The 16,878-nt window shown below is 43.8% G+C and overlaps 1 protein-coding gene and 1 long non-coding RNA gene across 4 annotated transcripts in view; one reads left to right on the top strand and one right to left on the bottom strand.

Moving 5' to 3' along the window:
• ARHGEF3 (Rho guanine nucleotide exchange factor 3) overlaps positions 1–1,791 on the top strand; it is a 362,873-nt gene extending 361,082 nt beyond the window's left edge. For all 3 annotated transcript variants that reach the window (XM_073644608.1, XM_073644609.1, XM_073644610.1), the window contains 2 exons: positions 17–203; positions 1,125–1,791. In XM_073644608.1, the coding sequence (XP_073500709.1) occupies positions 17–203; positions 1,125–1,471 (534 nt within the window). In that variant the 3' untranslated portion in view covers positions 1,472–1,791. The remainder of the gene's footprint in view (positions 1–16; positions 204–1,124) is intronic.
• Positions 1,792–3,375: 1,584 nt separating this feature from the next.
• Positions 3,376–16,878, bottom strand: part of LOC141157398 (uncharacterized) — an 88,468-nt gene continuing 74,965 nt past the window's right edge. Inside the window, exons 2-3 of the long non-coding RNA XR_012247791.1 lie at positions 14,334–14,413; positions 3,376–3,646 (exon numbers count right to left, since the gene is read on the bottom strand). This is a non-coding gene — a long non-coding RNA (uncharacterized lncRNA). The remainder of the gene's footprint in view (positions 3,647–14,333; positions 14,414–16,878) is intronic.

The following is a 16,878-nucleotide window of genomic DNA, read 5'->3' as shown; positions in this document are numbered from 1 at the left end:
GTTCTTTCTTTCTCAGAAATTTCATGTGTTCCTCTTTCAAGAAGTCCTGGTTATTACAAGAACTATAACGCAAAATGACAAAGTTTACTATCAGCTTTATCGACAACCAATTCCTGTAAAGGATCTTGTAGTGGAAGACTTGCAAGATGGAGAGGTCCGCGTGGCCGGATCGTTACGTGGAGCCTTTACCAACAATGAGAGAAGTGAGTCTGGCTTCATTGTATCCACTTTGCGAATTTTTAACAAACTTATAGAATTTAATAAAGGCTTCCAGTGGGAGCTTAGAAAAGCTGGATTTTGAAGTTGGGCTCTTGTTTATTTTATTTTTGAAATGCCAAGTAACATATTTTGCGAACAGGTTGTTTTAAATGGATAAGGTTTTAGCACTGATTTTGCCGAGTTTAAAAGGGTTTTAGGATCACTAGGATATGCTGTAGTGTATGATCAGTGTGGGTTCTGGCTCTCACAGACCTGTTAGTTTTTCTTTAAGAAGCCCTCCTACTCACACTCATTACCTGTATTAAATGCACCTGTTTTAACTCGTTACCTGTATGAAAGACACCTGTCCACACACTCAATCACACTCCAACCTCTCCACCATGGCCAAGACCAAAGAGCTGTCTAAGGACACCAGGGACAAAATTGTAGACCTGCAGAAGGCTGGGATGGGCTACAGGACAATAGGCAGCAACTTGGTGAGAAGGCAACAACTGTTGGCACAATTATTAGAAAATGGAAGAAACACAAGATGACTGTCAGTCTTCCTCGGACTGGGGCTCCATGCAAGATCTCGTCTCGTGGGGTAAGGATGATTCTGAGAAAGATCAGGAATCAGCCCAGAACTACATGGGAGGGCCTGGTCAATGACCTGAAGAGAGCTGGGACCACAGTCTCAAACATTACCGTTAGTAACACACTACACCGTCATGGACTGCAAAATCGACAGTGTGTCAAATACTTATTTTCCCCACTGTAGTGGTAGTGGAATTCTGCAGGAACATCCACAGAAAACATGATTATTTAAAAATAGTATCTCTGTTCTGTTCAGTACTAGATCTGGTTGTTTTATAAATGTAAAGTAAAAGCTGCATATTTATAGTTTTCTCTTTTGTTTCTATTTGCAGTTAAAAACTTTTTCAGAGTAGGTTACAAGAACGGACCCCAAGCCCAGGCTCATTCTTTTCAAGCAAATGACACTTTCAACAAGCAACAGTGGCTGAATTGTATCCGGCAAGCTAAAGAGTCAGTCCTGTGTACTGGAGGAGACAACCTGCTGCCTTCAGAAGGACAATTGTTAATATCTGCAGAGGGAAGCGGCAATCCTCAGCAGGCCGCGAGATTTGAACAAATGGACCACTCAGATAGTATCTCAGACTGCAGTATGGACACTAGTGAGGTCAGCATGGACTGTGAACAGATGGAACAGACGGACTGTAGCATACACAGCAAGCAGGTTGAGAGTGATGTTTGACAAAACCTGGAATTGACCTGCTTGTTACCTGTACAGTATTTGCATTCCATGTATGGAGCAGCTGGAGAGAAGCACTTTTATAATATTCTTGCAGAGGGCGCCATCAAGACTTATAGTATTCATGGTCAACAGTACTGTAACAACCAGCTTTAACTGTGAGCTGGACCTGCACCTACCCCTGTCTTCTAAATCGGCTGTGCATTGGGATTGATTCTGTCTATCCAGATAGTACCACCGGCATGCTGTCAAGAAGAGTCTCTTAAACTACTGTCTATATGTGTATTATATACAAAAATATATGTTTACTGTAAAAAGAAAAACATTTTTTTACTTTTGTTTTCAACAATCAACACTGTGTCTTTAGTACAAAAAACCTGAGATCAAATAAGGGAAATCTTAATATTACATTGCATAAACATGATAAGTTCAATATGTGAGCTATGGGGATTTACCTTTACAAGTAATGGCATTTTGCTAGGATAAGCTATCATTTCCTAATTTGTGGGAATATGACTGCTGGTGCCTCGCCTGTGTCAGAATGAGAACTCCTTAAAGGGGTTTTCCGCCCTCTTTAAAATTTAAATATGGCCCTATTGTGATAAAAAAAATAAATATAGACTATTGCTGTCCAGATACTCCTCCGTCCGCTGGCCATGTTCCCTGCTGGTCTTCTTTATTTTCCTGCTGGCATAGTTGGCATGTGACTGCTACAGCCAATCAGGTTGCAGCTGTCAAGCACTGCCACACTGGAAGAAAAGGAAAGGAGACTGGCGGGAGATGGAGAAGCAGTGGGGCATCAATATGAGCATATATCCTCTTAACTTTTTCACCACTACAGGGCTGTGTGTAAACCTAATAGAAAGGAGTAGAAAAACTCCATCACAATGATGCTATGATGCGAAGCTGTGTTGTAGGTCTCCCCACTCTCCTTTCATTTTCAGGATTATCTGGATCCTAGAGATCATACCTTGACTTATAATAATCTTATGGCATACTCTAGTAATATAATGTAGCAAATGAGGATGAGAATATCAATTTAGTTAACGTATTTGCAAAATGTCACAGTATGTAGACATTTAGCACAGTTTGTTTGTATGTTTTCTTTTATCAGACAAATCATTTTTACCAATATTCTTCATTACTAAAATGCGCAATTGTGCCAGACTCTAATCTTAGGAACATTGAAAAAGTTTGTATTGATCCATCTTCACAAACTAACTATAGAAAGAAGGCTAAACATTTAATAAAATGAAGTAAGTGTGTCACTTACAGTAACATTCCTCACAAAACGGATACGTTGTGTTATACACCGAAGAATATCTAAACGTCTGGGGCAAAATGTTATATTTTTTGTGTCCGTTTAATTGTCTGCAGCTCACTGGGTGTTCAGATTCAGAGACTCCCATCGATTACTAATAAGACCCCGAAGAAGTGCGCACATAGGAGAGAATTGCTCTTCCTTGCACACGCAGAAAGTCTATGACCACTACCGATCTGCAGACAATTAAAAGGAGGCGAGCAGCACAAAAAAATAGATTATTTTTTTGTATAGTTTTCCAAATTCTCCTAAAGCTTTGCACTAGGCACAAAACCTTGTATACGTTTTTCCGTGCCTGTTGATTTAGTTCAGGCAATGTAGACTTATAATTAACAAGATAGTAGACTTCAGTAATAAGTTAAAAATCCAAATGTATAAAAGGCGTTCACAGTATATGTTCATTAGACCACTACTGGCATTAGTACTTGATGCTGTTATTTCAGGGTAAATTTGTGTTTTGTGACTGCTTAGGAAATATCCAAAGAATATATTCAAAGGGCATGTCCTATACATTTAGACACAATTGTACCTTTAATTTGTGGCAACTTTTTGAACACTTGATCATCATTTTAAAAATCACACAGATGATAGACACATTGGGGCATATTTATCAATACTGTCTAATTTTCAGATGGTGCAGTATAGAGTCTAGCATAAAACACTTTGATAACTGTGGGTCATTTGAAGACTGTCTAGTTTAAGTTTACACAACCTACTACTTGGCTTACTCTGTTCCAGAAATTTGTGCTTTTCTTTTCAGTGCACAGTGTTGCATTCAGACCATGCTCATTTCTGCTAGATCATGCCCCTTTTCCAGCCAGGCCACATCTCGTTGATGGACGAGGTTCAAAAAGTGTCTAAAACCAAAATTAAATTTGGTGCAAGTCAGTTTTTGGCACAAATTGCACCAGAATTCTGTCACATTTTATTTTTTTAATGACCTTTGGATCGATCTGAAGCCATGGCGACTTGATGGATGAATGCTCTGTAGGAAGATCGATCTTGTGCAAGCGTAGATACAGTACAGACCAAAAGTTTGGACACACCTTCTCATTTAAAGATTTTTCTGTATTTTCATGACTATGAAAATTGTACATTCACACTGAAGGCATCAAAACTATGAATTAACACATGTGGAATTATATACTTAACAAAAAAGTGTGAAACAACTGAAAATATGTCTTATATTCTAGCTTCTTCAAAGTAGCCACCTTTTGCTTTGATGACTGCTTTGCACACTCTTGGCATTTTCTTGATGAGCTTCAAGAGGTAGTCACCAGAAATGGTTTTCACTTCACAGGTGTGCCCTGTCAGGTTTAATAAGTGGGATTTCTTATTAAGCAGCTAAGTAAAGAAAAACGAGTGACCATCATTACTTTATGAAATGAAGGTCAGTCAGTCCGAAAAATTGGGAAAACTTTGAAAGTGTCCCCAAGTGCAGTTGCAAAAACCATCAAGCGCTACAAAGAAACTGGCTCACATGAGGACCGCCCCAGGAAAGGAAGACCAAGAGTCACCTCTGCTTCTGAGGATAAGTTTATCCGAGTCACCAGCCTCAGAAATCGCAGGTTAACAGCAGCTCAGATTAGAGACCTGGTCAATGCCACACAGAGTTCTAGCAGCAGACACATCTCTTCAACAACTGTTAAGAGGAGACTTTGTGCAGCAGGCCCTCATGGTAAAATAGCTGCTAGGAAACCACTGCTAAGGACAGGCAACAAGGAGAAGAGACTTGTTTGGGCTAAAGAACACAAGGAATAGACATTAGACCAGTGGAAATCTGTGCTTTGGTCGGATGACTCCAAATTTGAGATCTTTGGTTCCAACCACCGTGTCTTTGTGCGACGCAGAAAAGGAGAACGGATGCACTCTACATGCCTGGTTCCCACTGTGAAGCATGGAGGAGGATGTGTGATGGTGTGGGGGTGCTTTGCTGGTGACACTGTTGGGGATTTATTCAAAATTGAAGGCATATTGAACCAGCATGGCTACCACAGCATCTTGCAGCGGCATGCTATTTCATCTGGTTTGCGTTTAGTTGGACCATCATTTATTTTTCAAAAGGACAATGACCCCAAACACACCTCCAGGCTGTGTAAGGGCTATTTGACCAAGAAGGAGAGTGATGGGGTGCTACGCCAGATGACCTAGCCTCCACAGTCACCAGACCTGAACCCAATCAAGATGGTTTGGGGTGAGCTGGACCGCAGAGTGAAGGCAAAAGGGCCAACAAGCACTAACCATCTCTGGGAACTCCTTCAAGATTGTTGGAAGACCATTTCCGGTGACTACCTCTTGAAGCTCATCAAGAGAATGCCAAGAGTGTGCAAAGCAGTGATCAAAGCAAAAGGTGGCTACTTTGAAGAACCTAGAATATAAGACATATTTTCAGTTGTTTCACACTTTTTTGTTAAGTATATAATTCCACATGTGTTAATTCATAGTTTTGATGCCTTCAGTCATGAAAATACAGAAAAATCTTTAAATGAGAAGGTGTGTCCAAACTTTTGGTCTGTACCGTATAGAAAAATTAAAAACCTACAAGAAGCAAAATGAACATAAACCCTGCTGTAAATAAATAAAAAGCAAGTACATTTAAATAAAATAGGGTTCTTAGTAACACTGTTTTTGATCAAAAATAGTATAAAATCTTTCCTACCGCGATGAGGTGGATCTGTTCGGGAAAGTTCTACACTGTCTAATATAAAAAACCTTACCATGTGTCAAAGTTGACCTCTGTGTGAATAAGGGCAGACAAAGGACTGGGTCCCGAACTGTGAACACCAGCCGAGTGAACACACAGACCATGTCCCAAAGAATGACCTTCATTTTATACCTTAACCACACCCAGAGGTGAGGTATGTGGGTAGCTAGACCCGCCCATATCTCCAACTACCTGTAACCCGGCTCCCAGGTGCACCAAACAGTCCTCTTAGTGCTTACGTGCACTAGAGCAACAATCCGGGTTACATCAAAGAGGACAGCCATCTCTGTGATACATACATCCCATCAACTATGTGTCCATTAGCCACCTTACAATATATACATATACAGAAAAATGCTGCAAAGTAAGAATGCTTTCAACACCAGAAGCGTTAACAATTTATTTTTATCGAATAATTAAAGGGGTGGTCTAGCAACTAAAATATATTTTCTAAATATCTATCCTTGCACCCAATCCATTTTTGTAATTCACTTTATTACACAATACACTGCACTTTTCCCTATATGTGCTTTTTACTGTACTTCCTGTGACGTTTCGTTTGAGAGGAGTCTCAATTGTGACGTCACAGGAGGCTGGGTCAGCACTCACTCCTTGCAGCGTCCATCACCCTTTCTGGAACAAGACAGCACAGGGGTGAGCACTACAGTTACTCACTAGTTTCTTGCATCGCCATCCTCTGAGTACGTTGTGGATCCTGGGTAATGGACCCTGTGGGAGAGGTGAGTGCCGTGCTGGTACTCTGCCGCTGCCACAGCTTCTGTGAAAGAAGATGTCGTCAGGGGGTGGAGATAGAAGTAGTGAGTGACACCAGCATTGCCACAGCTTCTAACACCGCCCTCAAATGAATCGCCATCAGGGGGCGGCATTTGTGTTACTCACTTCTTCTATCTCCGCCGCCCTGGCGACAACTTATTTCAGTTAGAAGCTACGGCAGTGTAGATAGAAGCAGAGTGCTGGTGCTGCACTCTCTCTCCCACAGCGTTCATCACCCAGGATCCAAGACGTCTTCAGAGGGGGTCAGGGATTTTGTAGGATTATAGTCAGATATATAACTGACTAATTATACCAAACAGGTGGTGATGATAATTTTCATATGTAGCTTGAAAAAGTCATTAAGTCAAACAGGTGTGTGGGAGGCTTTAAACCTGGTGAGGAACAGCCAAACTGCTACAAAGGTGAGCTTGTGGTTGTTTCATGTCACAGATCATACACAATGGCAAGACTGAGCACAGAAAAGACTTATACTGCTCCTAGTTTTTGGATCCAATCCGGATTTGATTTTGGCTTAAAGAAAATTAAAAACTGCACAAAAACAGCACTTTTCAGGTGGATGCTGTATACTGTCATGAACTGATCCTTACAATAACATCTACTTCTGTGTGTTTATCTTTTCAGTGCATGTATGTTATGGTTTCTGTAACTCAGGTCCTTTCTTGTTTATTTTGTGATTTCTTTAGAATACTTGTAGAGTCTCTGGCACTAAGTAGATTTTGTCTGGAATGACTCATCTATATATTTAGATTTCAGGAGTACCACTAGTTATCAACAACACTAGTGACTGAGGAAATATTTTGGCTGTGGTCCACAGACTTTAGCGGCACTGATAGAGTTACACTTTCAAATAATCAAAGATTAGAAAGTAAATGCATTTCTGAAGGAAAGGCCTAAGCAAAGTAAGGAAGGGCGTTTCTGGTTGTTGGCGTCAGAATATAAACATAGATGGGAAAGGTAAGAATTGGTAGGAGGATACTAAATGTTCTAATCCATCTTTACTATTATGAGAAAATAAATATGAAGATACATTTGGGTCAAAATGTGGAATTCCTGATGTCAGGAATTTTAACCCCAATTAAGGCCCTAAGATTTACATTTGTACAAGGGAATCCAGTTTTTTTTTTTTTGCATAATGCATATCAATTATATGAAAAGGCAAAAAACTGAAATAAAAGTGGAACACAGATTTTCACAGATCAATATAAAAGTGACTGTTTACCGTATTTTTCGGACTATAAGACGCACTTTTTTCCTCCAAAATTTTGGAGGAAATAGGGGGATGCGTCTTAAAGTCAGATATACATAAATGCTGTGGGTGGTGGGGAATGTGGGGGAAGCGACAGCGGCAGAGTAGCGGTGCACAGGAGGCAGCAGCCGCCTGCTGCAGCCTACACTGTGCCCACTACTAAAGAAAATGAATATTCACTGCTCCCCACGCCCATGGCGTGCACGCTATTAGGGAGAATGAATGGTCACTGCAACCCACGCACGCAGTCCCGGCGTGGGGAGCAGTGACTATTCCGGCACAGAGCGGAACACAGCGCTGCAGGAGAGAGGAGGTGAATATGAAAGTTTATTTTTTTTCTGTGCAGTGTGATGGGGATCAGGGGTGCCAAGCATACCAGGATGAAGGGGACATACATACAGGGATGAAGGGGGCCATACATACAAGGATGAGGGGGGGCATGCATACAGGGATGAGGCATGAGGGGGGCCATACATACAGGGATGAAGGGGGCCATACATACAGGGACTAAGGAGCCATATATACAGGGACTAAGGGGGCCATACATACAGGGATGAAGGATGAGGGGTGCTATACATACAGGGTTGAAGGGGGCCAAACATACCAGGATGAGGGGGGCCATACATACAGGGATGAAGAGTGCCATACATACCAGGAAGAGGGATGAAGGTACCATACATACCAGGAAGAGGGATGAAGGTGCCATACATACCAGAATGGGTGTGAGGGGGGCCATACATAACAGGATGAAGGGTGCCATACATACCAGGAAGAGGAATGAGGGAGCCATGCATACCAGGCTGGGGGATTGGGGTGCAATGCATACCAGGATGGTGGATTGGGGTGCCATGCATATTAGGATGGGGATGAGGGCCATGTATTAACAGAATTGGGGGACATTACTCCTATAACAGTGTCAGCAGCAGAACCCCTCTCACTTAACAGGGCATCATGACCACATTTTTTGCTTACATTTTTTTTTCTATTTTCCTCCTCTAAAACCTAGGTGCGTCTTATGGTCGGTGCGTCTTATAGTCCGAAAAATACGGTACTTTTGAGTCATTTTCCAAGAAGGGAATAAGTAGACTGCTGCCCATAGACATGAGGTTTAAGTTGGCCTAGCTGGCACTACATACATGTGTACCGAGGGTGAGTTACTCATTTCCTTTTCGCAACGGCACGCTACATGAAAGTGTGAGTTCCGGCTGGGTGTGTGGGCTTGTGCTGTGTGGCCATCACACCAGTGCAGGCCACCTGTAGCTGGTGGTGTGGGGTGGCCAGGATCATAGGTTCTACAATTCAATAAAGGAGGCTGTCGTTCACACATAGAATCTTTAATGAACAATAACTTGGCAAAGGATATATACAAGGAATAGCAGGCACAAAGTCTTATGGTCGTTTCCTCTACAGTAAAAAGCATTCACCATCACACCGTGACCTTCCTCTGTAGTTTTACTCCAGGGCTTTGCAGACACACTGTTTAGTACACTACGTCGCCACAACCCAGCCGGTCATCACACTCCTGATCAGTGAGTCTCTCTTCTCGCTCAGCGGTTCCGCGTCCTATTTCTTCCACTACTGGCGCCCTGGATCTACCGCTCAGGACCCCCCACTAGTCTCACGAACTCAGTCCTGTTTAGGAACGTTACCTTCGGCGTTGTGAGCCCCGAGGTTTATGACTTGGCGTTCTTTCCACAGATGCCCCCTTCCCGGAAGGCCACTATATTTTGTCAGTCACTTCTTCTTTATTATCTCTCTAACCCTATCTGCAAGTCTCACTTTCTAGTGTGGATCAACCTAACAGCAGCAATGCTCACATTACACTCCAACTCTAACTACCTACAGGAAGCAGTCACTCACCATAACACTAAGGTTTTCCCACTATGGTCTAGTCCCAAACATCAACTCTAGCTTACCCTAATGTCATTACCTAAATTACAGTCACTATCTCTATACTACCTACCTTACACATTAGGTCTAGCGCTATACACCCTATACTGTACATTACAAGACAATTTACATGACATAGTACAGTGGGGAAAAAAAGTATTTAGTCAGCCACCAATTGTGCAAGTTCTCCCACTTAAAAAGATGAGAGAGGTTTGTAATTGACATCATAGGTAGACCTCAACTATGAGACACAAAATGAGAAAACAAATCCTGAAAATCACATTGTCTGATTTGGAAAGAAATTTTTTTAAAATTTTGGTGGAAAATAAGTATTTGGTCAATTACAAAAGTTCATCTGAATACTTTGTTATATATCCTTTGTTGGCAATGACAGAGGTAAATATTTTCTGTAATTCTTCACAAGGTTGGCACACACTGTTGCTGGTATGTTGGCCCATTCCTCCATGCAGATCTCCTCTAGAGCAGTGATGTTTTGGGGCTGTCGCTGGGCAACACAGAATCAGACAAATCCAAATTAGACAATGTGATTTTCAGGATTTGTTTTCTCATTTTGTCTCTCATAGTTGAGGTCTACCTATGATGACAATTACAGGCCTCTCATCTTTTTAAGTGGGAGAACTTGCACAATTGGTGGCTGACCAAATACTTTTTTTCCCCACTGTATATACAAAGATGCAGGATACTGTGCATATTGAAGCAATTGGGGTCTTCAGGGGTAGGAACATGACAGTATAGTCCCACCACGCTTACACATACATAATAAGATTGTGTAGGGGGCAGGAAATAAAGTACTATGTCAGTACCATGTGTATCCGGTCCTGCCTTTTACTCCGAGTGCGTTTCTGCTAATCTGACCCTTGGGGTCAGCTGCTGTAGTACCGGGGACTGCCCTAGGCATGGGACCTGGCGGCTACCTGCAGCTCAAGTCCAACTCCACCATTAAGAGCTCTAGTGAATATCAGGTAGCTTCTTAGCCACAACCCTCCAGGGTAAGACCAGTCCGTGGCGAAGTGGGTCAACGATCCACCAGGGTGAGAATGGAGCATTTTTTGTAGAAGATTTAGAAACTCCTATACAAACTTTTTTCACTTAAAGCGCACCTGTCAGCAGGATTGTGCTCAGTAAACTACATACACTGTCAGGTGGGTGACTTCGCACACGGTCAGTAAACGCTGTGGATTGGACGCAGCGCGCTTGCGCTGTGTGCAATCTGCAGCGGCCAGATGTTAGAGCATAGTGGATGGAATTTCAAGAAATCCCATGCCCACTATGCGTCTCTGTGCTCCTGCTGCTCACCCGCGGAGATGGACATGCGGCGTGTCTTCACAGACCGCAGCATATTAATTTCTTTTGCAGAGACGCTAGTCTCTGCAAGAGAAATTCTATCGGTGCAATGTATAGGATGCGGTGAATCCACATGTGTTCATTGAACACCTATGTGCAGCGCCTTGAACGCAGCACAAGTATGCGCCGTTTTCTGGAGCCAAAAAAGGTTGCTTGGCAATTTTCAGAACTTCCAGAGAAATAAATAGGGAGGTCAGCATATGCAATCACCTCCTGTTCCCAAGTTTCCTATTGGTGGGACCCAGACACTAAATGGCATATTCTTTCAAAATGAAATACATGCCCCAGATTGACACACCTCTTTAATAAAAATATATAATTTGTCACTTCTAAATCCTTGGTCTCCCTCCCTACGAGAATATGTGGGGGACTATCCACTCATGACACCCAGGAAAGCCAATAACCTGGGTGACATGTTGACACGGAGTCATTATGTTCCCCCACCTACCAACCCTTTTGGGTCCCGAGGACCAAGGATTGGCTTTTTTCCTTGCGGCCACTGTCTGGCGTGCGCAATGCCGTGCGCTCTGTTTCCTTTTCCTCATCCGACGGCTCTCGTGAATACCAAATCCGTAATTATATATCCTGTGGTTCAACCCATGTTATTTATTACGCAACTTGTGCTTGTAACTTAATCTACATCGGTTTGACCACGAGAGAGCTAAGAGTGAGGATACGGGAGCATGTGCGCGACATTGGCGCGGCCAGAACGGTGGCCGACCCACGGGAGCTAAAAACTATCCCGCGTCACTTTCAACGCAAACACAACTGCGATCCAAAATCTCTGAAGGTGCGTGGAATTGATACTTTACATCTTGGCTCCCGTGGAGGTGATTGGACAAAGGCTCTTGGTCAAAAGGAAGCAAAATGGATTGTATGTCTGAACACCATGTCTCCTCGGGGCCTTAATGAGGCACTTAGCTTTGCCCCCTTCCTGTGACATGGGCCTCGCCTGTTATATCGTTCTCCGCCTTAGATGTTATACAACCAATTTTGGCCTTTTTGGCTATTTTGTTCCTAATACTTATCTGGTATTTTTAATTTTTGTTTTTTATCTTTTAATCATTATTCTTTTTTCTTTCCTTTTTTTCTCTTGGCTCCTTTTTTCTTTTGTCCACATATAGCATGAGAACGGAACCGCATCCTATTTTATGCACTGACTAACAACACTGGATCTAATGAGACCGGCCCTGTGTACTGTATACATGGACATCTCTACATATTTGATGTTATATTATTGTGATTTGTATTATTGTCCACTTATGCTCATATATATAATGCATTGCAGAACTTATGACTGTTTGACCCTTTGTTGTTCCTTTAGAATGCCGGCCTCAGCTATTGGCCATTATGTTACTAGATGACATACGATGCGGTGCGCATGCGCTCTGGGCACGCTGCTCTCGGCCCGGGCATGACCGTCTTTCTTCTGGCCGCACACTTCCGGTTCACGTATCATGTGTTTCCGGCATGCGCGTTGCCAGGTGACGGATTCTGCCCGCACCGACAGTTTCTGGCGCCCAGCGCATGCGCCGACGAACATCGGTCACCTACTTACTTCCGGTCACGTGACTAACATTGCGGTCACGTGACCGCATGAAAAAACTTTAAAAAGGTCCTTGACCTCCACAAGTCTATGCCTCTTGAGAAAGCCCATTGCATCGGGGCGAAACGCGCGTCGAGGCTCCATTTTGGCCACTTGGTGCATTAAGTTCACCCTGTTCTTGATCTACTTGTCACCTTTCTTCTGCTGGCCCTACCATATTAGTGACTGGTAAGCGGTATTTGGAATTTTTTCTTGACACTTGATGCATACCTGCACACTTGTGCGGATACCCTTTACTTATGGTGTATTCCATATGCTCTCCGCTTACCACTCCCCTCTTTCTTTTTGGGGGGGCTTTTGCTACATATACTTTATACGAATGTTACCATGTACTGTATTTTTGTAATCTGATTTACTTGGTGTCGCCACTGTTGTGGCCTTTTTATTATCTTGCATTTAATAAAGCTATACTGTTTTTATGCCTATATGAACTCTGTTTCTCCTGTTGTATTCATATCTGTATGACCCATAGTAGAGGTTTGATTGCAGAGAAATCTGTTTTTATAAACTCCGCTTTGCACAGGCTTGGCGTCCCCCGGACGCCAAGAAATCCCCACCTGTTTATTATTCCCCGAAATCCCCGACTATTTGCTTAGTTACCATATTCCCCCCCTCCTCTGCACGTCACAGGGCCCTGTGACGTGCACTGTGCTCCCTGACTTCCCGGGCATGCGCAAAGCGCCGATAACATAGAGCGTCCTTTGCTTCATCCCGGCCCGTCTCTCTGTGCACTGCGCCGCAGGGTTATAGTGCGCAGGCGCCAGGAAGTGACAGTGACCCCCAGCACCTGCGCAATAGAAACCTGCGGCGCAGTGCACAGAGATTTGGGGCCGGGAGGAAGCAAAGCGCCTCTATGTGAGCGGCGCTTTGCGCATGCCCGGGAAGTCAGGGAGCACAGTGCACTTCACAGGGCCCTGTGACGTGCAGTGGAGGGGGGGGGGGGGGATAACATGGTAACTAAGCATATAGGTAGGGATTTCGGTGAATAATAAACAGTTAGGCGGGGATTACTTGGCGTCCGGGGGACGCCAAGCCTGTGCAAAATGGAGTTTATAAAAACAGATTTCCCTGCAATCAAACCTCTACTTTGGACCATACAGGTATGTATAGATTTACTTTTCTATACCCTGTATGCCCATAGTAGAGGTCTGATATCGCCCAGGGGGTGACAGATTCCCTTTAATCAGCAGCTCTACACCTGTGCAGCCGCCGCTCTGTACTATACGCCAAGTAGCTAGAGTTAGCAATTCGTACTTCCTTTTCCCTATTTAGAACACATGCACACTCAACTAAGCTAAGCATGCATCCATAAGAAGGAAGGGGGGTTGGAATTATTGTAGAATGAAACCACCGTAGCTATAGGCTAACAACAAAGTAAATAGCATTGGTAGCATAAGCTTTGTAAACAATGTGGCATCCTGAAGCTCCTGCTTTTTCTACCAGAAGAACTGGAAAGATACCGAATTCTCTACAGTCATTCTATCCTGTTGATAGAAAGTTTTAGCTCAGTCCTACAGCCAAGACTTTACTGTTTCGCCTTTTTTTCAACTTATTAAAGCGGGTCTGTCACCAGATTTCACATTGTAAAATACATGTCAGTGAATAGATCTTTTAGACTGGATGAGGCTGGTATACTCATTTACTTTATGTCAGAAAGCCTGTATAATCATGATGTGAAGATGAGCAATTTAATATCAGGTGAGAAAACCTTCATCAAGGATTATACAATTATTCTGATTTGGATTTGCAAAGTAAGAACACCAGTCTCATCAGGTGACTTATATGTTTAAACACCTCTACAGATGGCTTATCTAACACTGTTAGCAGTCTTACAATTTGTTTAAAAAAAAATCATGAATATATGATACACCCTTCCATTGCTAGGAGAAAACGGAATGAAAATTATGTCACTATTACTAAGGTAAAGAATATTTATACCGTGTTAGCCAGTAGATAGAACAATATTGGAATCTGAGAGTCCTCAGTGGTTGTCACTATTACTAGTGATGTACTGCCATCTGGTGGAACAGAAATAGAAGAAAAAAAAATTGTAAATGTAATGCTCTATAGAAAAAATTGTGAATTAATTTTTCCATAACACACACATTTAAGGAGTGCAGAATATGAACATGATGATCTCAAAGAGCAAGCCAAAAACTAAAATAGACCCACAAATTATTTGCTTTATGATCTGCTTTAGTTTATTTCTCCTATTGCTAACAATGTTACAAATAACGTTAAAGACAATTATTTCATATTAAAAAAAATTGTTGTTGCCGAAAATAGGGAAAAATCTTCACATTAGGTGTTTACACGACATTCATATTGATGGCGAATCCTTAGAACATCCATGAATTTTTCATTGATGGGAGTTCAATCTCTGGACCACTGCAGATTACTACAAAGAAAAGGTTGTGTCTCATCCTCTTCATTGATAACGTAGACACTAGCTGGTCCACATGATCAGCTTTCCATAGCTTGTCTTAAAGGGATTCATTTTAAAAATTGTCTGTGTCCGTACGTAACATACCACAGCTCCTGGGCAGGGGAGGAAGCAAAAGACTGTATAGACATTACAGCAGGGGATCACAGAGGATTCATTTTGTGAGGTCAAATATTGTTTAAAAACAGGCAGTGAAATATTTTACATCACAAAATGAATCCTTTTCGATCCCCTGCTGTAATGTCTGTATAGTCTTTTGCTTCCTCCCCTGCCCAGGAGCTGTGGTATGTTCCGTACACGGTCAGACAAAGAAAATTTTTAAAATGAACTGTTGTTCGTGGGAAAAACCCTTTAATCACTAGAATGATGTCAGGCTATTAATATTAAAGCTATAGACAACCTTTTTAATTTCGAGCGCTAACAAGAAAACTGCCATAGCAGATGTAAGGCAGCACGTTGGCTCAGTGGTTAGCACTGTTGCTTTGCAGCCCTGGGGCCCTGGGTTCTAATCCCACCAAGGACAACATCTGCAAGGAGTTTGTATGTGTTTCCTCCAGTTTCCTCCCAAACTCCAAAGACACACTGATAGGAAATCTAGATTGTGAGCCCCACTGGGGACAGCAGTGCTGTACCACCAATGATGGCAGGCCACGCCACTGCTATGGGGCCCATGAGCCCAGGGCTCCCACCAGCAATTTCAGGGCCCCATACTGGCAAAATTTTTGGGCCCTCCTGAGACTCTGCCCCAGGCTCCACACCTGCTCCGCCTCCACCGCTCGAACCTTCCACAGTCCCACCGAGCACTCTTGGAAAAACTCCACTTCTGCACCACGCCCTCACCAATCATACGTTAACAGTTCCCATTGAACCACATCACATACATAGCCATCAGCTTTTGTTTTGGCCAAAAGATTTTTTAAGCGACACGTCACGACAAGGTAGACTCTTCTGGCCGGACCCTACTCTACTCTAACCTATTAAACATTTCTTATAATATCCAATACTCTTTTTAAGTACAGTTGAAACCAGAAGTTTACATCTATATATATAATCGTCTTATCCCGTCTGTCTGTCTGTCTGTCTGTCTGTCTGTCTGTCTGTCTGTCTGTCTGTCTGTCCAGGAAATCCTGCGTCGCTCATTGGTCCGGCAGCGGCCAATCAGCGCCGCGGGATTTCTGAAAAAAGATGGCGGCCGTTAGCGGCTCATCTGCGGGACGGAGCTCAGCAGCGATGCAGCCGGGAGATGAGCGCCGCAAGGCGCTCATCTCCCGGCCGGTACCAGCAGAAGGACCTCGACCTTCGGACCCATCTGCGGGACGGAGATGAGCGGCGCGAGGCGCTCATCTCCCGGCCGGTAGCAGCGGATGGACCGCCGACGTCGCTGACCTCCATGCGGAAGACAGGACCCGGGAGCCCCGCTGCGGGTCGGGATACTTCTGCTGCGAGCGCCCGCTCATGTCCCGGGTTCTCGCAGCGGAAGTACCCGCACAGGCAGCGCCGCTCCCCGATGCTCACCAAGATGATTCGATGATTGGTCGCTCTCCGCACGCGACCAATCAGTGATCTTGGCGCTAAAGTTAAACACCGCACTGCTGATTGGTCGCGGCCGCTGCCCGCGACCAATCACTGATTTGGGCGCCACATTTAAATAGCGGCCGTGACCAATCACCAATTTTGACGCCACATTTAAACACTGCTGTGTTAATTGGTTGCGGACGCCAGCCGCGACCAATGTGCGAGATTGGCGCCAAATTTAAACAAGGCTCTGCTGATTGGTCGCGGCGGCCGGCCGCGACCAATGAACGAGATGGGTGGCAAATATAAACGCCGCTCTGCTGATTAATCGCGGCCGGCCACCGCGACCAATCAGCGAGATGGACGGCAAATTTAAACGCCGCTCTGCTGATTAATCGCGGCCGGCCACCGCGACCAATCAGCGAGATGTCCGGCAAATTTAAACGCCGCTCTGCTGATTAATCGCGGCCGGCCACCGCGACCAATCAGCGAGATGGACGGCAAATTTAAACGCCGCTCTGCTGA

Source organism: Phyllobates terribilis, unplaced genomic scaffold, assembly GCF_046119375.1.
Source record: "Phyllobates terribilis strain yellow unplaced genomic scaffold, ASM4611937v1 Scaffold_8__6_contigs__length_399053987, whole genome shotgun sequence".
Classification (NCBI taxonomy): Eukaryota; Metazoa; Chordata; class Amphibia; order Anura; family Dendrobatidae; genus Phyllobates; species Phyllobates terribilis.
Note: the sequence above shows the minus strand (reverse complement) of the source record. Positions and strands in the feature narration are given on the sequence as shown.